The sequence below is a fragment of the Linepithema humile genome, chromosome 7 (genome assembly GCF_040581485.1).
Source record: "Linepithema humile isolate Giens D197 chromosome 7, Lhum_UNIL_v1.0, whole genome shotgun sequence".
Lineage (NCBI taxonomy): Eukaryota > Metazoa > Arthropoda > Insecta > Hymenoptera > Formicidae > Linepithema > Linepithema humile.
This window is the reverse complement of record NC_090134.1, coordinates 20617415-20641973: the sequence shown is the minus strand read 5'-3', so window position 1 is coordinate 20641973 and position 24559 is coordinate 20617415. Positions and strand designations below refer to the sequence as shown.

General features: G+C 37.2%; 1 protein-coding gene across 1 annotated transcript; it reads right to left on the bottom strand.

The window, feature by feature from the left end:
• Nucleotides 1-303: 303 nt before the first annotated feature.
• Nucleotides 304-24205, bottom strand: Gycalpha99B (guanylate cyclase 1 soluble subunit alpha 2). Its single transcript, XM_012360845.2, has 11 exons — nucleotides 23126-24205; nucleotides 12217-12296; nucleotides 11432-11514; nucleotides 5669-6014; nucleotides 3814-4189; nucleotides 3422-3601; nucleotides 3062-3200; nucleotides 2630-2796; nucleotides 1945-2088; nucleotides 890-1044; nucleotides 304-800 (listed from the first exon to the last, which is right to left on the bottom strand). The coding sequence occupies exons 1-11, from the start codon at nucleotides 23360-23362 to the stop codon at nucleotides 605-607; spliced, it is 2103 nt and encodes a 700-aa protein (XP_012216268.1). The 5' UTR covers nucleotides 23363-24205; the 3' UTR covers nucleotides 304-604.
• Between the last annotated feature and the right edge of the window lie 354 nt (nucleotides 24206-24559).

Sequence of the window (24559 nt, the reverse complement as noted above, 5' to 3'; positions counted from 1 at the left end):
TTTATTTAAAAAAGAGAAAAAGGGAAGGAAAAGCAATATGAAGTCTTTATATTTCTTTTATATTGCTTTTTAAAAGAAGTTGTGAAAACAGCTTACAATACGAACAGCGTTTTGTAATTGATCTAGGTCAGATGAGAATAATAATATTATCTTGTGAAATATTTCAAGAAATATATTTGCATTTCTCGTAACAATCGCGCTAAAAATATTAAAAACTTATAACATTAACCAGATTCTGTAATAATAGATTTGATTTCTGTATAAATCTGGGACAGAGAGGGTTTTTTAAATAATACACAAGCGTAGAGTCCATGGTAGAGAGTTTTACTTGCTTCTTATATATTTAATAAGTATATAATGATTATAATCTATGACTCTGCGTATAAATAGTATCCACACAGGATCTCTTTCAATGTGATCGTACAATTAGCGCCATGCTTTTAATGTACCTTTAGTGCCAGCTTGAGAGCTCATATGCGTGTACATCGATCGATCTGATAATGCCGGGCGTGTCATTGCTATTATCGATGGTAATATCGTTAAAGTAACACACTGATCAGCGGTACGGCATCGTCGGTACGCGCGGCCCCGTATTGAAAGGTATCTACATATTGCTACTGATTCCGAGTTCCGTAATTGCAGCTTGAATATGCACATCGAGAGGTTCGCTCGCGCTGACGTCGCTATGCTGATACCCGTTCAGAAAGTAACACGTGCCCGATATACTGGCTGACATTTGCTTGGGTAGATTGTCCTTGGTCCGCGGTTCCAATATGAATCCCGATTTTTCTATTAAGCACCTGCAAACATTTGCATTGTTAACAATGCATATGCATTGCGACAAATATCTGGTTGAATAACAATTGGGTGAATAAACATGATTGCGTACAGGTACGTAGTTGGACTGATGTTGACACGAAGTGGCTCGCTTGTAGATTCAAATTTGTTCGCCAACGTGACATTGTGTCCAAAGAGACAGTATCTTGGCATTTTCTTGCCCACCACGCCCGCCAACACCATCCCGGTATGAATGCCAATCCGCATCTGATGAAACAGTAAAGAGAACAATTCAGTGAGTCGATAAGAGCTCTATCTAACATTAACAAATATAAGAAAAGTTAGATGACAGTCGCAAAAGAGTGTCAATGAGAAAAAAGAATTATATAACTTGGTTTAAATTCAACTGTGGATAGCTTGCGTCCTCGTTGTACTGTCGCATTTTCACCGACCGCTTGTTATCACAGTTAAGAAATACTTTAAATGGGAAAAGTTTTAATAGCATTCAAGGTGGGAATAATAAACAACGAAATTTTTGCTAGAGTGAATATGTAATAATCAGAAATATCTTTCAATTGAAAAACTTGGAATAATGGTACGTCGCGAGAGAGAAAATCACTGCTGTACCGATTGTTGTTCTTAAATGTGAAATATATAAAAAGAAGATTTCTATATAATTAAAAATTATATTTAGAATGGATTGGAGTATCGCAAAATATATTTATGATATTGAAAGTCATAACTTATATATTACATATTATAATTATCTATTTTTCAATCTTTTTCTTACGAATGAGATGTCTATAGATACGTCTTGTAGAAGAAAAAAATTTAATAATGAAATCATTAATCATATTTCTAATATTTAAAAAAATAATATCTACGTTACAAAATTTTTGGATATTTTATGTCAAAATTTGATGCACAATATTATATATTATTTTAATATTAATATTCATTATAATAGAGAATGTTTTATTTTATTCAGTCAAATTATGATGAATTAGGATTGATATTATAATACACTAAATTATATAAAATTGCAATAAAACTATATAGGTATAGTATTTATTATGCTATTATTATCGCTATCGTGCATAAACAAAATTGCATCACCGTTGCAAATAATCAGATTTTATCTGTAATCATATAATCATCATGTAATACCTTTATTGGCTTGCCTTCGTGAGTCAAGTGGTGAGAGCACGTTTGTATCATCTTTAGGCCCATCCAAGCAATTTGTTGTGCATGTGCATTGGTATTTCGATGAAGGCCGCATGCAACGCAATAGGCATCGCCGATTGTTTCTACCTATTTATACAAGAATAAGGTAAAATCGATCGAGCTTCTATTCATACGTACATATAATAGCTGTTACAGACTATGTGTGACATTATTAATATTTCTCGATAAATTAAAAAAGTTGATGTTCGAAAAATAGCACTCCATTTTATTCTTATTGACATGTATTATCTGTTATTGTTGAGTAACAAAAAACAGGTAATGATAAAAGATAAGAAATTATCCGTGCATCGTATCAAGTTGTTTCGATGTCTCACAGATGGCAGGAAAATGCAATTCATTCGTACAAACAATATAAACCTTGGTTTACAGCGACATACGAGATATTTGCTGATACTGATTGAGATATTGATTGATAAAAATATTCGCGTCCTACTTAATTCGCAATTATTAAAAGTAATTTATAATTTAAAATCATATTTTTTTGAATGGAGAAACATTTTGATATTGTCTCGATATTTTATCAATAGAATTTTTATTTATTAAAAAATAAATTATTATTTTAGTTGATTTTATGAAAGTACTTGGAAAATATTTTTAACTAACGTACCTTGTACACATCCAACTGACCGCAATAAAGATCAAATTGTTCATAGAGATTTTGAAGCATATTGATAACCATCATCGGTGTGGCTGTAGCGCAGATAGCCGTAAATCCGACTATATCGCTAAAAAGCATCGTGACGTCCGGATATGTCTTCGCCTCAATTGTTTCTCCTAGATAATTGAAATACTAATATTTAGACGATCGTGCGATATCTCTTTTATAAAATAGATTTAAATTAAGTTGGCGAAAAAACCTCATTTATTTACGCGACTGCATATTTTAAAATTAGTTTCCAAAAATATTCTTTTCTTCTTAATTGTTTTATTTTCATATATTATTGCATTACGTTTAATTTCGAAAGCAAAAAGAGAAATCTAAGAAAGAGTCACCAAGATTGCTACATATTATGATCGGATATAGATTGTAGTAATTTACCCAGCCATAGACGCTTCGCAATATCCGGTGGAAATATAAGATGTAAAAGGCTGACATTCTTTTCTCTTTCCGCATCGACTGCCAAGTTGGCTTCTTCTATAGAGCTCTTCAATTTATCCATACGTCTCCTTAAGCCGTCCTGAAAGAAGATTACTTCCTATTGTATTCTATCTAGGCAGTATGGAAAAATGATATATAATACCACGTTGCTAATGTTATTTTAATTACGCTATTAATAATGAATTACTGTACATCATTCTATCATAATGAAATAATAATAATGGCACAAGATGCCAAGTTTTTATAATCATATAAATATTCAATTACTTACGATCGGTATATAAATTTTAATTTAGTCACCTGTGCTCTAGCTTGCTCGCCAACAAGTATAACATCTCTCGTAGCATCGTGAAGAGGAATATCAGAAATGTAGAGTCCTCGACCCGTTAAACCTTCCAACCCGTTCAAGAATGGTGAGCTCACGAACAAAATTGAATCTGATTCGGAACAGTGCACCATCTGGCCCTTCATTTCCAAACCCTAAATTAAGCAAAATGTTTTTATTACTTACTTCATCGTGTTTCAACGTTATTAGCAATTTAGAACGTCATTAGCGCGACTGTACTGTCACAGCAAAAGTTGTTAACTCAAATAACCTACATTAGTCGCCTAATTTGCTTTTATTTACGTATTTGTGTTTTACTCCGAGTTTGCAAGTAAGTTGATCTTCAGCAATCGTATTACTGGCATACCTCCGCGGGGTATTTATCCACATCGTGCGGCCTCTGAAGGGTCAGGATAAACGGTGTATTCGCGCGTTTTAGGATCTCGTGAAAGGTCAGAGTGACGCCGTGGGGCCGTGTGAAGGCGAAATATGTCGATATCTCTCTGCCGAGTCGGTTCAGATAATGTCCGAAAATCTTCATGAAACCGACACCGAGCTGCACGAGTTCCAGCTGGCGATCAACGACAAAGTGCCACGGAAACGCCTTGCAGAAGCTCGCTACCCCCATACGAAGGTCCGTTGCTTCGGTGGAGAGTGGACGGAAAGCGGGCGACGGCGGCACATTGTAGTCGTCTATGTCGGCGTCTAGCTGCTCGCTGTAACGCTCCGGAGTGATGCGGTATCTACAAAATTTAAAGAAACGCTTGCAGATGTCGTACTTTTTTGCGCGTAGGAAAAATATTTCATGAAGAAACATCGATCGTAGTTCTTCCGTAGACATTAAGAAATAATATTTATGTTGAAAATGTACCGGTTATATCGCAGACATCACTCGTATAAATATATGTGAAACATATTTTATGTCCTTTGATATATACGAGACAGAACGATCAACACTTTTTGTTGACATATAACGACCAGAGACAATTACTATCGGTCTGTGTACAATTTCATATCGCGCAGGTGTACGTATAATCGGTCATCCCGCGAAACGTTTAATTAAACTCGGAAACGTAAGCGATGTGTGGTGACAACGTTTTGCACGTCATTTACATGTTCGCGCGCTCGTCAGTCTCATCCTTTCAGAATTAACGTGACTCAGTAGTGCCGCACCTATCATCAAATATTTGCCACTACCGAGAATCAATGTTTGTTTAAACGAAAGGTTTATACTCTCACGTGCTGTCTTTACCTATCCACATGAATTATATTCTACTCACGTGATATTATTTTGCTGCACGCGATTCAGTGCAAACATTGAAAGTGCACCGTGCAATAGCGTACAAACATGTAACGTATTTGAACGGTATGATAATTCGGAATTTTTTTTTTATCATGTTTAATATGTAAATGGTACAAGTAAATATATCGGGTAATTAAAACATAGCGAAAATGTTACGTAAATATGAATTGTTTAAATAACGAATGATGCACGAATAAATGCATACAAATTATTTGCATAAGGAATGATATTTATGACGCTGCGAGGGTTTTTCGTATATAGTGCTCATTAGAGTTTATCACAACGTATTCATGCTGGTCAACAACATCGTTGAAATATCATATATCTACTTTTGCATTCGTTATGCATCGTTTATACAGGATTTGTTGATACAGAAATGTAGTCGCAATTAAATTGAAAAATTTCGGTGAATATTGAAAAGGCCATAATTATGTTGCATAATTGACATGTTATGTGTCACCAATTTTCTCCGTATTTCTACAAATTTCATTTCGCGCGTTCGTACTGTTTTGATCTCATATTCTCCGTCTCTCTTTCTCTTTTTCTCTCTTTTTTTCCTCTTTCTCACTTTTGTTTTACCAATTTATAAGCAATCGGTAAATCAAAATTGTGTCGCTTTAAAGTGAGGTGACACAAACCGTTCCCACGAAAAACTCGTTCGAGCGTGACGTTCGATAATTTTTGTTATTCTTCACTAAACGCAGAGATAGTTGGCCTAGAAAATTTCCTCATCCCTCCGCTTTTACGCTTCGATAACGTTCTTTCTATCTAGCATTTCTAAAATCGGACTTAAAAGAGACGGAAATTAAAACTTGCGGACGATTGGAGATCAGTGCTGTCGATAAAAAATAAAAGCGCGCGTAACAAAAAGGCAGAGCTTGCTAGATAAAGCGGAGCAAAAGGGTTCATAAAGGTTTACCTAAAAAATTTTGTATTGTAGGGATCCGGCAGTATATACACATCGGCTTTGTCATTATAGAACTGCCTGGCGATGCCCTTTAGACTGCCGACCAAAAGGTAGGCTATAGAGGGATGGTCGGTGGTGAAGTGTAGCTCCAGCGCTTCCGGTGTAGCGATACACACGAACTCCGCCTCGGTATCCGTTCCCGACTGATGCTGGACAACGTCGTTTACGCCGTCAAGTGTGGTCAGGAAGGCGGTCAGATCGTTCCCAAGGCAACGAAAGGCCCTCTCTAAGAGACCCACGCAAGCCCACATGATCAGCTCTTGTCCGAGATGATCGAAAAACGCGTTGACGTCGATGTCTGCAAAAGTTCCGCAAACATTAATTCGCCTTGAGGGAATTTCCTCGAGTCACTCAGAAACCGTTTATTTCTTCTCTCTTTCAATATTCAGAGAGCTAAGCGTAAACAACAAGCAAAGAGTGTACAATACACGACGTTTTTTTTTTTTCAAGGAAAAGAAGATTTACTGCAAATAATCTTTTCACACTAAAGGATACTTTGTGTTCACATTGAGCTGCCAGCAGTAGTAACAAGTATCTTCTTAAATTCTTTTCTCTTCAGCTTCTCGCGGTTAAAAAGAGTTTATTTTTCTCGCAACTTTTATTGAAAACATCTATGAATGCTTAACGTGATATTACCAAATCGGCGTGTTGGAGAATTGCAAGCGAATCTCTCGCGAGATCGATAATACATGTCGGGTTTCAGCTCTGTTAAACTCGATGTGGCTGGCTCTCTTGCAAATCCGGAAATAGACGCGGCAAGCAAGAGCTACTCTAGCGTTTCCGTATTATTTCACGTGGAATGTCACAATGAAAATGCGATAATTATAATAGCGGTTGCGCGGTTGTGCGACGCGATACGCCCGGCCAATCATTCGCGATATCGCGTGACGCTTCCATAACATTCCGGATCGAAAGTGGCGGAACCATGTCATGCGACGAAACCTGATAAATTGACGAATTTTTGCATGATGCTCTTTAATCGACGATTTTTCGACGGACAAAGACAAAGCTCTGAACGATATTCTCAAAGCTTTACGACTAACGCGCACGAAAGTCTGATCAGTTATGTCATTCTGTCAGACTTATCAAACATTACGTATATCATTATATATACGATAAATATGTCAGATCATGCGGTGAAATGCTGTAAATGTTTGCTGGCGATCAACAATACAGGATAATACGTCCGGAAATGAAAATGTTATCTGTGATTTATGTGCTCGATGTTTACGCTGTGATTATCCAGGAAATGCGGACAAAGAAATTTTCGGTTGAAATTTTCTAGGTCACGGCGATACGCGGGCGAAATAAACGACGATTCATCTGCTTTATCAACCACCGTGAATACGTTGAGTGCTTCTTTTTATATTTTCGCGACGACGATAAATTCTGACGACAAACAATTTCAATATTTGTTCCATGTTGTAAGATTTCGTGCGTACGAAATGCTCACGATGCCGTGTAGACTTTTCGTAAGTCAATCTTGCAAATGGCCTAGTGTCCTGTATATCCGTCGGTGACAGTACGGTCTTAGGGTTTCATACGAGATTGCATTACGTTGGTACGAGAAGGCTTTTCTATGTTCCGGTAACCACAGCAACAACCACTTGCTGTCGCGTATACGAAATGCGAAGTGATTGCGCTGCAAGCGGAAGGGTGAAAAGGGTTTGCGTGTCACGAGGAAGGCAGTAATGTGCGGCTTATGCTTACGATTTGTCTTGCTACGAACCCTTATGAGCAAAAATACGTGTTTTCCGCTCACTTGATAAACGACGGTACGTATTTGTCAAGCGAGCGCGGTTTATGCGCGCATATTATCATCGTTAATAAACTGCGAGCACACGAGAATTTAATGGTCTAGTGATTTTCAAGTGACGCAAACATTACCAAGTAAATGGAGATTATTAATTTATTATTGCAATCTCGTTTATTAATTATATGTTATATATAATTAAATATCTCTCCAAAGTTATTCCCGTTTATACGCAATGTAGTGAATCGCATTAATTGCGCTTTTATCAGTGAACTTCGATATTCAAGGGCCGCTAAAGCGAGGGAAAGAGATTCCACCAGGATGGTAATTCCTTTACGGTACACGCCTCTCTGTTCTAGAAAAAAAAAGAGACCGCGGGATGATTTTGTATGAACTTGAAAGTACGCACTATGCCACCCTTGTTCTTTTTTTCCAGCATTACATGCTTGGATACGAAGATCACTTCGACCGAGAATATATATGGCGCTGCTGCTGTCGTCAAAGGAGCGTCTTGACGTAGGAGATAAGTTGGCGATATATTTAACAGGAAACCATGGTGCGTTACATGTTTTATGGCGGGTAAACAGGCGGTTCGCATAATCGCTCATGGTGTTCACAGAGTGGTGCAGGGTTCTCTAATGTGATTACATAATACCGCGTCCCCGGGTTTATTACAGTAGGGCACCGTATTTCTGAGTTACGAGCGCTAAATTTTGTCCGCGGTGTATTTCGCGCATCAGGCCATTAGTCACAAAGGGCGCATTATTCGAATGACGGCTGTTGTCTTTGTTCGCTTAGGCGCGACCGGGCCCCATTCATAAGTTCCGATGAGGAAGTCATCCGAATACATTGCATGCGCATATCGATTGTCCGTGGTGATTAATGGGACGTTTCTGAAGCCTGCTCCACTGTAACTACAGTACTCGACGGCCGAACGTAAATTGGGTTAACATGCGCTCGAAGATGAAGGATCGCGCAAAACCATCTGACGATCAACATTGCTGTCAAACAAGCAGTCCCGATTATCTTTGGCTTTCTCGATCATTGAGATCTATTCGATTGCCCGTCGGCAGTTTTACGATATAGAATATAAATCGCAATATATCAATTCTTTTAGACCCAAATTTTACATTATTTTTCAAAAAAAAGATCGAAACTAATAACAATACTAAAAAATTAAAAGGAAACATATGCTTTTACAATACAAACAAAAGGAATATGTTATTGCAATATATAATGGCTTGGAAATTAATTTAGTAATGCATGGAGTTGGATAAAGAAAACAACGATGCGCTTTGCGAATGCAATAACAGTATCCGAGTAGCAAATACGTATGTGCTATGTTATCAACAAAAATGTTATTACGTAAATGTACAAAAACGTAAGACGTAATATGTGAAACACGTTAAAATTGTTAATGCAATTTGCAAGATGGAAAACGGTAAAAGCAAGTTTGATTCAGAAATAGAGAGAGTTTTAAAACTTGTGAAATACAATATGCAATAATCGTGGCGCGTAACTCTGTTATTATTCCAAGTCAGAACTAAGCATCATAGAAGGGGCTTTTACGCTGTGAAAATTGAGGGACAAGTTATAGGGTGGAATAATTTTTCGTTTCTTCTCTTTCCGTAGCTTTTCTGTATACTACCGATGAAATATTCAGTTGCGCCTCGCGCATCTTTCGTTCCACTTTTCGTGCGAAGGCTTTGGCTCTCAACCGAGTTCACCAGCCTATGGGATACCCATTTATAATACAAGATTATTCTTGCCGGAATATGAAGACGCATACAAAAGCATGACAAATGACGACGAGAACTGACATATTTCTCGAATTTAGACGGGAAAAGGAAGAGCGTCTCGCTCTATCATTGTGCGTAAGGTTGAATCAATAAGACGCCGCTTGCGTGCATAAGATACGATCCGCCGTGTAACGCGGTGAAACGTCGCAAATACGATTTTCCAAGCCGGAGCTCATCTAGTTCATTAATCTTTCGGAGTACATATTACCTATCCGGAGGTTCCTTCATTAACGCCAGGAAACCTTCATACATAGCCACCTATTTGTGTAGTCTATCTAGCTTGCAACAGCATCCTCATTAAAATCATATCATATCGCATGATCGAAGTATCGATACAGGTATTTCATCGTTTAATAGTTTCTATTTCTAAAAGCAAATATTTAACTTTAATACGTTAAAATCTAAACAAATTATTACAAAACAGCAAAGCTCTTATTTAACGTACATGTATTTAATGTACAAAAGAAAACAATAATTTGCACCATAGTTTTTTATTTCTTGTTGTGATGTCTCTATATTGAAGAAATTAGTATTTTAGCATTATTTGTAAATTAATGTTACTTTTCTTTATAGAAATTATCTTCGCTGCTGCATTTTTAACTGGAGACAAAAATGCACGCGGATAAATTAAATTAAAACACAGGACAAAATTAAAACATTATCATACAACACCAGATTGCGCGTCGCTATGCAGTTGCTAGGGAAAGTAGAGCGCGTAACCAAGGATCCGGGACGAACATATTTAGTAAAGCTGGAATAATTTGAATGGGAAGAAGGACGACCGTCTCACCCTGAGCTTTATTTGTAACGATAACAACGTTCACAGCTTTCACGTTTTAACTACCCTTGCAAATATATTCAAGATGACTACATCAGACGTTAAAATGTTCACATCGATCGTTTCTAAGGGTAACTTTGTGAATTCTCGTAATGTCGAGTTTTTGTTCTTTCTCGTTTCTTGAAGAAAAAGTTTTCCATTCCCGAAGAAAACCTATCAATTTTTTTTTGACAGAAGTAAAAACATGGACCAAAAACAAAAGATATTTTATCAATTGTCTAATGAATGGATTATATTGTTACTGTCTTTGTTATTGAATGTTTCTATTTGAAACGTGTTAAATATTGATTGAATTTTGCACGGGTTTTTACTCATTCAATTAAAAACTCGGTCAAGCCTGTATTAACGGATTCTCGCGTTATCAGCTGCGCGACCAAACTAAACCAGACAATGGTGCTTAAGGTATAATTGTGAAAAAAACAAAAGTCGCATAAAAGTGACGTTTGGCACTGGCAGATTTTAAATTAGCTTTCTCTTCCTGAAACAGCGCGATAAAAAAAAACCGATTTATATTTCAAACTCGTAGTTTTAAAAAAAGCTACAAAATTTTATATACTTTTTAAAAATTTGTTTTTAAAAATCTTTAATATCGATTCTTTAATGTATTTAATATAAATCACACAAATAATTATTACAAATAATAATTTTTACTTGTTTCTATTGAATGTTTAATTATCAAATTATTAATTGTTTTAAGAGTTGCGTGCTATTTCTTACCACTGTGTGTGACAAGTGTTATTATAGTCTTGAAATTACTGTTCTCAGCTTTTTCTCTAGCAAACAATGTGACAATGCAGTAAGTCTGCGTAATTTGCTTGTTAAAGACAATTTATGATAATCGTCTCAACGTTTGAGACGATCGACGTTAAATGTTAGACACAGAGGTCTTATTTGAAATCGATATATGTATACATCAATCTTCTTTGCGACAGTGATAAACGGCTGCAATACGCTAGTAAAATTACCGCAACATGCATGCTTTAGCTTCTTAGTAACCGTTTTAGTGAGACTATAAATTAAAGCTCTTTTGTGCCACAACGTATTTTTTGTTGCTATCTTTTTAATAAGAAGGAGAATTTATATTCATATTTACAAAAATCAGCAGTTTGTGCTATATATTAAAATAAAATATAGAAATTTTCTATGATACAAAAACATTTTGTCACACAGAAACCATGATTTACTATATCGTATAAACGCGAATAAATTTAATAAATATAACTTCAAAAATTTTTTCAATAATATAAAGTCAAATAACTTTTTTAGCAAGTCTATATATTTATTTAATTTTTAACTATTATTTAATTGTAAATATATTCTCTTACCACAATCATAATTCAATGTCTCGTATATGTCTTCCAATAAGTTATAGTTCTCCTCTTCTTCAATATTAGTTAGAAGTTTTTCTCTGAAATACAAAATATAACATTACTATTCCAAATTATATATATTCCATCGTAATTAAATGTGAGAACTTGCAGGAATGTTGCTATGCACTTGTCGGTAGTTAAAATCTGAATTTTTTTTGCGAATTTAAAAGTTCTGTAAAAATTTTCATATTGATTTCCATTTTATGAGTAATGGAAATGATGTTATATAGAAGAATTTTTTGCTCGTTACATCAGCACGCTCGTTTAATTGAACTCAAATTAAATAAGTTATACGCCATGTAACCTTCTTTACATCGATTTGTAAATTGCAAATGATCAATTTACATTCCTTTTAAGCTTTTGTTACAGTATAGCTTGATACATTTTTTATTTTACTTTTATACTTTACTGTATAAAATTAAATTACTTTCGTTATTTTACAGCGCTAGATTTTCTTATTTAATCTATTTAATGGACTTTTGAGAATGTACCGCTTTATGAAAAATGTTGCATAATATTTGTTTTATAAGATTAGATAACAACATATTTATTAATTTATCCAAGAAGCCTGTGAATTTAATTAATTAATTAAACAGCTTTAGCAATATTTTTTAATCATAAAATAAGCTAATTCACAATTTTGACAATATATTATATTTAAAGTATTTTACTTTTTCACTAAAAGCAGTACACATAATTTATATTTTCATAGAGAAAATGTTTTTGTTAAATATACTCACAAAGACGATGTTGTCGATGTTGGAAGAGGTACTTCACGTTTATTTAATAAAGCTTCTAGCGCCACAGCCACCACTTCGTTCTACAATAAGAAATTAAAGGAGTGATTATAAAATAACAATATAAAATTCTATAATACGAAATAACATTATTAAATAACAAAATTTATCGAATTATTTATTGTTTATTAACACACACACATAGATTACGCGTCAGCATAATAAATTGTAATGAAAATTAATAGAATATTTGAAATGATGGACATATTTATAATGCAGACAGACGCGGGAACATACCAAAATTTTATGCAAATTAATATGCAAAATGTAATGAAGATTAGATAACACTAAGCTCATTCATTGCTTATAAAATATAATTAATCAAAGTTACATATAACTGGTTATATTTAAAAATGTTTGATGCGTGGGTTCGTGCTGTGAAAGTTCTCTCATGTATACATATTTTACCTACACATTGTTGTGATTTCGAGCTTTTATCGAATAACTTTGTTGAGGGGATGTACGCAATTTTCAAACGCATTTAAAAGATTGATACGTGCTCGCACATACAAGTCGTGTATCAACATGGTGGAAATAAATTACATGGCGCCCGGCTTAGTGACATGCACAATTGCGTACAGTTCGGTAATCGTTGTGGTAGCAATAATTCTATAATTATTATGCGGCGCCTAAATTTTTGCTATAAATTACAATGTCTGCGTTTTACAACGAGAATTATGGTACCATTTGGTACATTCGTATGGGCAATTCTTCTCAAGAGAATAGCGCTTGAAGCACTTACATGAGACATTACTTTTGCCGTATGACCTCCCCTGCTTAACGGTGTTGAAGGCAAAATTGTTCTCTAGCTTAGTTCTTGCACGATGCTGTTTCATATTACGATTAATATCGCATTAAATCATTATTAATATCGTGACTTATGTATATATGTATTATGTTTGAGAACTGTACCTAAAAAGGAAATTATAAAGCTATGCCTTCAATAAGGTTCTTTTAATATTCAACAAAGTTACGTTGAATATTAAAAACTTATAATTTGTAGAATATTCTACGATGCAAGCTTTATTATGCAAAATGGATATAATAAAACACAAAAACTGAAATATGGCTAGCATAAAATATATTCTTCGATATATTTTTATTGATATAATTAATATTAAATACTTTAAGTTTTTATACTACACAATACTTACAAAAGAAAGCGAATAATAGAAGTTAAAATGAAAAATTTTTGTTTAAGAAAAAACAGAAAAAGTTTAAGTAAATATGAATGTGTAAATGATACATAGTTTTTTGTTTTATCAAACTCGATATTTTTATTAGATATGAAAGATTACTTTGATTCGGATACACGATTTCAGCAAATTCATTCGGTAGATAACAATTTGTCAAAATGCTATCCGACAAATGACATTATCCACTAAAAATGACAGATGATATCCATTTGTATCGACAAACCGCGTGAGAGATAACAACCGTAGTAATCAATAATTTTTATGAGGAAAATTGATATAGAAAAATATTTAAAAATGATCAATATAATTTATCTATTTATTATTTACTTTTTGTTTCGACAATTTTGTTACAATATTTTGATAATTTACAAATAAAGTTTATATAGCAAATGTAATACGTGATAGATAGCGATAGAGAAATTTCAAATTCATAGAGCAAAATTGTCGATGCAAATTACTTAACTCAAGATTATAATTACATCCAAAGTTTTAATATAATTTATCGAGAGGATGAGATTAGTTAAGCACTAAATGTTAGTTAACTCAGCAGGATTATATGAATTATGTACCAGCATTTATTAATAATTGATTGTTGTCTACGTTGGGAATTAGATCAAGGATGATCTGCGGAAAATCAGGAGAACAAGTTAATCTCATTCGCGTATTACCATTCCTTGTCGCACGCGTCATGAGAGTCATACTAATGCGAATTAAATGTGCAGGCTTACAAAGAACAATTCCACAGTGAATTAAGATAATTGTGTTTTAGATGCGGCGGTAACATAGTAGGTCATGGTATTGTGATGTCGATTCTAGGCGCATTGTGTTCTCAGCCGTATTAAATTCATTGTTTGTCTTAATTTTTAATTCGTCTAATGATATCATAATACAGGGGCTAACTGCTATAATATAATTTTATACAAAAAGAAGGAAAATGAGAAAAGCAGTTTAATTAATGTCTCCCGTATAAGTAGTTGAATTACTTTCTAACTTTCCAGAGACAGTTGTGCATTCTTGACAGAAAATAGAAATTTTACAGAATATTACTGTGTGATGAATATCAAAAGGCAAAGTGAAAGAATGTAATGGACTTTTTAATTTAATTACAGATCGATCGACCTATTTATACTGGAGCACACTATAGAGCGCGAAATAGGGCTTTCAAAAATATTCCTACATTGAATTGTATTTTTATAAAAGCCGTAAAAGTATTTTATGAATACAATTTTTTGCATAAAATACATAAAAGAGAAAAGCGAGAAAAATTTGGCAATGCAAAATGTTGTTCGACTAACGCCTTGGTAGTCGCATTCCAATTGGAGCCAAAATCGATAGGAGGTCGTTCTAGAATGGCAGAGGAAGGTCATTCTCAAACTACTTGTGGGAGGACACAGATATTCATGCGAGATGACATGTTTGTCAGTTTATTTGCCCGTGAAAGTATTATTTATTGTTGAGAAAAGCTGAGTCACATCATACAACTTTTTTCAGCGCTTTTCATTTTCAAGCCGGTAATATTAATTAATTCATATTTTGAAGTGTGCAACTGAAAGTGATACATTTAACGTAATTTTTCTGTGTAGAGATTTTTATCATACAACGGTCACTTTGTGTTGTTAAAATTGTTAATACTGAAAATGAAATAAATTAGAATGCATATTTTACGCATTTTTCTGCACGAAGATAACTTTGAGTAATTGTTTTATAATTACACAGTATTCAGGTGAGACTACAGTATCCTTGCGGGATACCGTCAGCTAATATTTTCATTACATTGGAAGTCGGCCATCCATTATTCCGCACCCGCTTCGAGAAATCAAAGTAAGTGCATCGTGAGCTGTTACGAGAGCACTTAAGTGGTTTAATATGTGAGGATCCTTTTTTATTTTTGCATTTCAAATACGTTCACTATGCGACGGCTGCAATGGGATTCGCAGGGATTGTCCTAGTAGCTTTAATATAGCCAATATTTCTATTTTATCGAGTACTTTCGTACGACAGGAATATTCATAAAGTTTCGTCGTCTGAAAGGAAAAGGAAATAAATAGAAGGCAAATTACTGATGTTTACAGCCACGAAGGGCTACTATATATATATATCCGTGCACTGTTGTAACAATGAAAATATACAAAGTTTGCGCTCATATTAGTATGTAATTTATTCCTCATAGAACAGGACGTTATTACTGCAAAAAAAACATATTGCAAACCATAATATTCACAGTTTGATGAAAATACAGAATTGCATTTCACGCTCTTCTTTATCTTCATAAACAAGGCACATAAATTGCGGTTTCATATACATATGTTTTATTACAATTTCTACTCGAGCTATAATCTTCCGAATGAAGCTTTCAATTCATTTCTACGTTGAAAATTCATACATATTTTTGCCTCCACTGCATAGGCAATTTTCCGCGTAATTCGTCAATGCTGAACTGCGACCATTTTGACGCGAGCACATATAACTGCGCTTTCGTCGCGATGCACATCAACGCGATTCCGCAAGTAGGAGGAAAACTTGATTTCCGTCAATTTAACTAAGTAACGAAGTTTCTATCGCGTCCATCCAATTCGTCGAATGGAATGGAGCCCTGTGTCGATCCGCTTGCCTATCACCATAAAGCTTGTCTCTACCGATATGTCATTCACGGTAACAATGATTAGTCACACACGTCAGGCCTGTCTCTCGAACTCACAGCGACAAGTGCAACCCGTTTTTGCAATTCCCATTCGTCCTTGCGTATTTACGCGTCGAAATTGTATGAGCAAGAGCACAGTATACCAACCGGACGGAACAATTCACCATATTGTGTCCCAATGTAATCTGCGAAACGTTAAGCCATGTAATAGGTATGAACCGTCTGTTGAATAGCATAGTTTAATTACTTTTGGTGCCGCAATGGATGCTCATGCTGCTTCAAATTGCTTGAATAACCCAGTTGTACTCTTTTGTTAACCCCAACCCATTTATGCACTCTGATATAGAAATAATAATTATGGCCTTTGTTTCATCGTAATGTTTGTCATTTGTAACAACAATTTTTCAAAGAATATTGATAAAGTCGATGTAGTTATTTTTTAAATAATATTTGTTATCTTATTATATATTTCTCTCGGTTGTCTGTTTGCAAAATAGACATGTCACAAGATACTCGTTATATTTGTTATATCATTAAACATTTCTCTTACAAAGACTAGTCTCTTGCCGAAGGGAATCCAGCTTCTCGCAAGGCACTCGAATTTGTATCACAAAGCGCAAAGAGACGAGAAAATAGAAAGACAAGAAAAAGAATTAATCTTGTGCACGTCGCTGACGTAAAACGTACCTAACGTTCTTTTAATGAAGAGCTGGCAGCTTAGTAAGAATGAATGCTGTGTGGTTAACTAAGATACACTGAATGTCTTTCCGCTTTGCGGAAATGATTATGTAGTCTGATGAAGCTTGCACTTTTAGACTCGATGACGGTGCAGTATTTTTAGCCGTTTTCATTAAGAGAAAAAAATCTTTGCACGCATTGCTGAGTTTGCACATTTCAAAGTAAATATTTCAGAAAGATACTTGAAAAAAAAAAACAAACGGACGGAAAATTGTTTACAAAATAACAATAGTAAGTGAAATTGTAGTTCTCTTCAGCGTAGCGTACAAACAACTTCAGACTTACGACCACACTTGCCAAGTATTATTTTGCTGGCTCATTACCCCATCTGTAGTTTTGCGGCCAACTTTGAGAAGCATTACAAAATTACGATATTTCTTGTTGCTTCTTGGCATATTTTCCTCATGTCAAACGAAATATCATATGCAACTTTCTCGAGTTATGAAACCGTAATATCTGGTTCCTCTTTTGACGTTTGAGTGAAACGTCGAGTTAAAGCAAGTATAATTTATACAGTAAGTTCTCGAGTTTAATGAAACACTTTTTAGTAAGAATGGTTGTAACAAGACAGCGCGAAAGATATAAGACGTAAGAAGCTGTATTGTAGTACGAAATGGAAGTTTTATCTGGATAGAACTCTTCATTTACGGAAAGGAATCATTTTCTTTTGAAATATCTAGCCGTTTATTGCATCGGTATGTATGTACAAATATTTTTCTATATATTTACATATATACCTAGATATATGATATGGAATTTTCTACACGCTTTTTCCGCACCATAAAGCGCTAACAAACAGAACTGCAAATTCAGTAAAAAAAAAGAAAAAAAATGATGCGATAGGATGTACGGTTAGCCCACTGGGATTTTCATAGTATGAGGCGCACATTGCACCGACGGTTTGATAAAAGTCGGATCTTTCCCTAGGGCAGCTTTGGTATTTATGTTCCAATAAAAATAAATATGAATTCAGCTTATATAAATAACTTCAAATTCATCCAGGGTGCAACAATATTTGCATTTGCGCTCCTTAGTGGAAAAGATAGGAACATATTTATTTCACACAGACCCTAGAAGCGAAATTAGAAAAAAAAGCAAAGAATTCAATTAAATCTCAGTCGAGGTGGGATATTTATGGGAGTGGAAAAAAGATCTTATTAAATTTTTACCGGCGAGTATCTATCTATGACATAATTTTCAGGACGCCGTTGGGAATTTTATTCGACCTCACATTTCCGCTTATATCCACTTTAAACTATTTGATGCGAAAGAATATCTATGACCATTTATCGATTTTGCATATTCCTAGTCGTAATGGCACCGACAGTATCCAGTCTGTCCCTGGAAGAACTGTCGAGTTCCAGGATCATTCGTCCGTATCCGAGAGGCGTCGCGCGATGAGGATCATCCATCACGAGTGGCTCGAATGGTCGTAAAAATGTGTAGGGGTAACACGCGTGTTATGCAAATCTATTGAATCGATTGCGCGGTATTTCCATAACGTTGCGATAGCGTGGTAGACGGTAACGTGGTGTCCGACGGCACACTGCATTTACGATCCTTACGATTACTCGATGATGTTGGAAGTGCCGTTAGGAGTGACAGATACATCGATCGCGTCTAAAGAGCGTATTTTGCATTGCAACGCGAACGAAATTAGATTTCGGTAAGGCTACAGGAACTAATCCTTGGGAGGGAAATGCTATATCATCACACGAGTTATCAGATTTACTTTTTTACGAGGAGTTAAGCTGTAGAATTATGTACACTAAAGCTTATATAATATTCAAATGTCGTAATTCAATTAATAATAATATCCGTCTTTTTTTTTAACTGTAATATATTTTCACATTTTAATCCCAAATAATCTTTTAAAATCGAGGCTTAAATCTCTCATTGAAAAATTGCACGTTAATCTTCATTTAAGTAATACCAGATAATTCTAGCTAATTCCTGAAGCTTGTACGTGTAATTAAAATTTTCCAGCGTTTCGTCCCTTTCCTTTTCTCCTTCGTCACCAACCTTCTCCGCATTCATGTTAAATTTCAACTTCGTGCACGCGACAGGTAGCACGCGTACGGACTTTCAGCCGCGCTTAAAGTTTTGAAGTGCCGTCACATATACCGCCACTTATCGTGGGAACTACATTTATGATCCTGTGAATTTATACGCAATATTTTGCATCGATCGTTGAATGCGCAGTGGCTTTTCGCAGGAAGCTTGAAACATTAATATCACGCATCGGCTACGCTCGATTTGATTCGACGGAGAAATATTACGTTAAAAATATCGGCGCCGATGATATCAGGTGAAATTTAATAAAACACGGGACATCAAATCTGAATGTATCTATCTGACTCGATATTTCCCCAGAATATGGGCGCTTATTAAATCGTAATTAACGTCTACATCACGGACCGATATCACGTAATTATTTTACTAAATTTCCCGCGAGAGAGGTAAAATGCCGGTTCGGTAGTTCTCGCTGGGTATCAACTCTGATCTCTCGATTAACGCAAGCCGCATGATACATCATAGTGCTTCTAACTCCGAGTTGACGATCGAGGTACACCATTATTGGGTCAGGCACGATAAGTAAGTTACGTGTTACTGAAGTTTCTCTCGCGGACTGCGAACGGGCGTTTCTCACGGCACAGCATTTAAGAAGCCGCTGTTAGGAATGGTTCGTTTAATACCCGCGCTCTCGGGATTAAACTGGATAATCCGTTTAATGCTCGTTCACAAGGCGCTCTTTTAGACGCATAAAGAAATTTCTCGGCGTTCCTCGATAAAAAAATTTCAATGTTTTGGTGAGTGAAAAATGGTCGGCGGTTGCACTGAGTTTCTTTACCGCGCAATCTCTGTCTTCTGTCCGTCCGTCGACTGTTTCTTATGACGCCGTACTCTCATTTGTCTTCCTCCGAAGGAAAAAATTAGAGGGTTGTAATGGCCGAAAGGTAACTGCGGAAACGATATTCCCGCTCGTTAGATTAATTGCATTTGGAATTTGCAATCCGCCTTTTTCACTGTTACGCTGCGTTGCGCACGGCTATTGTGCTCGCGGAATCCAATTTCGATTTTACTGCATCGCCAGCTATATGTATCCAATGTACTTACTTTTTTACGCATTGTGTTAATTCTCTCTTCGTATAATGAAGCCGTACGGATTTATTTTTAATACTCCCGTTGAGTCGAACTGGCGAAAAGCTATCATGAGATATCGACTCTTCGACGAGCGCACGGTGACATTCATTATATCCAGGAATATCTTGGGGCGATCTTGGAAAAGCCTCTCTTTTCATTTGGAAATGATTAAACGGAAGTCGATGGAAAGATGTCGCGCATCGCTAGGTTGCATTTTGCCGGGGATTATAACTATGGGCTCTTATTGCAGATCCGCATTCGCCCGTTTTAGACCGTGTGCTCCGCGGCACATTAACAATTCGTAATATCCGCCCTTCGCGGTCATTTATCCATCTGCTTTGGAAAACAGTTCGCTATACCGGCCATTGTTTGCGATGAACGGATGAATATTCGACTGTGTACACGCTGCAAAGCAATCTTGTGTTCTCCACCCATCCACCGAACTAATTGCTCTTGACCCTTTTAGCTGCACCGAATCCCCGTTTCCGCACTATCTTGAGATATACGTACTGAGAGCACATCAGTTTTTTTTTTAGATAAAAAGAGAAAAGAAAATTCTGTAAGGTTTCGAAGATTTATCGTTACGGCGTGAAAGATGAAACATCAGATTTTCACGAAATTGTATATTTTTTTTATGCCAATGTGCACTTGGCCGTATCAAAGAGAATTTATATTATATAAAATTTTATAGCTTTATTTATAAAACTGCGCTGCGCGTTTATTGATTTTTGTGACATTATTCAATAGAACATCGTATATTTGCGAGCGTTGAAATCGTACTCCAATCGTAACTGTATTAGTGCGAGCTGGCAATCGCGTTCTCGAATTGCGGTTATAATTTTGAAATGGCCACATTTAATGGACCGCAGTTTGCGTTCTTATCACACTGAAAGAAGAATTTAATAAAGTTACAGGATTCACACAGACACGAAGACATTTACAGTGTAGAAGATGAAAGTTGCAAACGTTGAAAATTCTGTCGCATCTGTCGGTTAGAATGAGATATTAGAAACGTCGTTTTGTAAGCGTCGCGCGAATTAAACGCCACTGACTTTGCCGTCTATTGTCTCGCTTGAACCTTCGTGAAAGTTCAATCAATAACGAAACCTCAGGCCTGATTTGTTGCCGTTGAATCTCAGCTTTAGTAATATTTATACAAAATTCTAAATGTCTTTATTTTTAAACTTTTATCATTGTTCTAACGTAAAAATGGCCTCCATTTATATTTATTGCGAGAAATATCAAATGCTAAGAAAGATAAAGAGATGTTTTAGTTTCCAAGATAATTATCTCAGCTTTCTCAACTTCACCTGTTTAGGACAAGTAAGGTAACTAATTATTTCGCGCTTGTTCATCTGTATAAAGTCTCGGAAAAAGGAGATCGTCTTTCATAACGGAGATCATTTCCATTGCGAAAACTATGATATAATGCAGCGCAGTCAACAAGTATCGTGGAATACGTCCGATTTCACCCATTAATACAAACTTTGCATCACGTTCTCGTCCTTGTGCTTATTCTTGCAAGAAACTATTCATTTCCACCCGACTCGTCGTATACACCCGCTGATAGCGAGCTGTGTATGCGGCTTAACGCTTCCCGGATTTGCACTCAACGTTATCGCCTTAAGTACCACGTTCTCATCTCCCTTAATCTGCTATCAAACGCCGTTAACCCTACGAGATATCAATGACATTTGCCAACTACAGATATGATCGTGCGAAAGGATTCAATTCAGCGTGATTCGGTAGCGATAGAAAACTTTCCAAATTACCGTAATTCATTGTTCAGAAGTTGCTAATATCATCTTCACGTTACACTTGATACGCAATTGATTGCAAGGGATATCACGAATCTTTCCGAAAAAAATACTTTATTTTTTCGCCAAAATTTGTTCGCAAACTCATATGAATATGTGTGTTTTCTTATGACACTGTTATTTATAGCTGACTCAATAGAATTACGTAAATTCACATCAATAGCTCATCGTGTGTAAAGTTGCTTCTTGACAACAATTTATTAAGTAAGTTCTAAAGCTGCGTGAAAGGCACTCATGAAAGCATTATGAAAGGAATATACATTAGCAAAAGAGACAAGACTTTCGTGCCAAGTTTAATGCAGAAGGCTTTGGTAAGAAGCTTGGTACCTTCGTAAAGCAAGATTTGAAAACATCCGCCGCTTGCGTGAGTCACTAACGTGGTTTACTACCGCACACAAAGGGGGAACTTGGAAACTCCCGCTTTCTCTAACGGCAGCAAAACTTTTCGTTAGGATTTATTACATATTTTTGACCTAGTTCTCAATGGAAAACTGTCACGACTCTCCCGTGGCGATCTCCGTACGCGCGCGTTTAACATATGGGAAGTTTGATAGATGGTTCTGTACAAAAATAAGATAATATAGATAATATAGATTACGCGAACTCCCGTTATTAATAATGTACATGTTTAGCGGAGCAGAGATAATTTTACCAAGTTATTAGACGACTGAAAAACTGTGAAATATTCGAGAAATGTTGTTGATTCATAATTCATCTCGCGCTCTTCAAATCAGCAGTCGGTTAAATTAAGGCGAATGTCGCCTCCATTTCTCGTAGCCGACATTTAGGTCGACGTGATAAATATAAATTCGGCTATCCAACGCGCAGATACTGCACATCAAAACGACCCCAATTCGGCGTCTCGTTTATCACGATCGTTGCCGTCTTTTGAAAACGGAACTCGGTTGTATATTGTGAATCTGCGGTTCTACCGGCCTTAGCGATGGCAAAGAGTGAGTTTCGTAGTTGAAGAGCGCATATAGACGACAAAGTGGAGTAAAACCTCGGACTGAACCAATTGCGTGTCACCGCCTGCACTAATTCGACTTTGAATCCGTCGCGAGAAAAGCCCTACAAGACTCAATTGATTCTTTATACGTTAAAGCTGTTTCCTGGGCGATTCTAGGTCTCCGATCGTATTTAAAAGCTTGGGAACGGCTACATCTATCTGCTACTTCGTCGGCGAAACTTTAGCGCTCTAGAGAGTACACGCTAGATAATGGCAAAGCACGCTGCGATGTAGCCACGTGAGGAAACGTGAGGAACGCGACGGTAGCGAGAGCTCTGAAAGAATAAAAGTGTCGTTTATTCAATACCGAAGGGTTAGTCAGGAGGGTCACTGCGGCTCTTAGGTGCTTCAGGTTAAGTGTCTGTGTGTCCTCGAGGTCGTCACCGTCCTCTCCCAGAAGCGATGTTATCTGGACCGACGGCTGTCGTGGCGGCCTGCCCTGCTCGTTCTGTTTGATCTTCGCGATTCTGCGATGGTCCCCTTCCTTGCTGCTCTCATCCTTGTGAGTCAGTTTAAAGCGTCCGCTAGAGAATGGACATGCCATCTCGCAGATGTGCTGCTCTATTGTAGTCCAATAAGAGGATCGCCCGGATCACTCCGACGAGAGACGAGAGCACGCGGTGTTAATTAATGAGAAACATGCCGCGCCTGTTGTGTTTATCGGCGATCAGCTGAAGCAACTTCGAATGCTTTCTCGCCCGTCTTCGTATCCTTCCACCGCACTTTCTGGCGAATTCTTTGTAGACGTGGTGTGTGGACTCTTTTACGCGACCGTATGCAGCTCTTTCATATCGTTGTTCTAAGCGGCGCGCGAACACGTGAAACCGATCCGAAAACTCGCCACTATCACCGTCTGCGATGCTGTTTTCTCGATTGTCGTCGTCGTCGTGGTGTTGTTGATACCGGTACTGAGAAGATTTGCCGAAGAGCCCATCATTCCCGATCGCTCACTTATCGCACGACGTGGACGAAAGCCTCTCGTCACCGCAACGCGCTATTCGCGCGCACGCTATCCGGCGTCGTTTACGACCGCCGTCGGCCCGGACGCGATGCACGCGGCTGCATATTAAGCGCGAGAAACTCACCGCCGGATTTCCCTCTGTATCGGATCGTTAAAATATTTTTTTCCTCCCCACGTTTCGCCGAGTCGTTGTCGTTCTCTCGACACCCGTATTTTTTGTATCCCGCTAGTCTCCGAGACGACGATTTAATAGTGCGATATCGGCAACCGTAATTCGCGCGGGGATTCACCCTGTCGGATATACGGCGGATCGCCGATGCGATGGTGGATGCACAGTGAACGACGTGACGACGCGCTACATACGTTACCGTGCCGGAGCGCGTAGCGCCATACTGCTCGCGGATTGACCGAGGCGCAACGAGCAACGCTCCGAGGCGGTGGAGAGGAGAGCGACGAGGAAAGCACCCGAGCGAGGGTGAGTCGACAGCGTAAGGGGCGCGCGGAGGGTAGAGGCGCCACGATGGAGGGTAGCCGAGACGCCTGCGCGTGTTTTCCTCCCTCTCGAACTACCGCACTTTCTGTCCTTTCCGCTCGCAGGTTTGCTCGCCTGCCTGGCCGCCTACCTGCCTGCCTGCGTGCCTGCCTGCTTGCTTGTTTGCCTACCTCACCTGGTTGACCTGCCTTGCTGGTGCAGTTGCCTGCTAGTATTTCCGTGCGCTTTTCTATCTCAGAGATTTTCAGAAGAGAGAGAGAGAGAGAGAGAGAGAGAGAGAGAGAGAG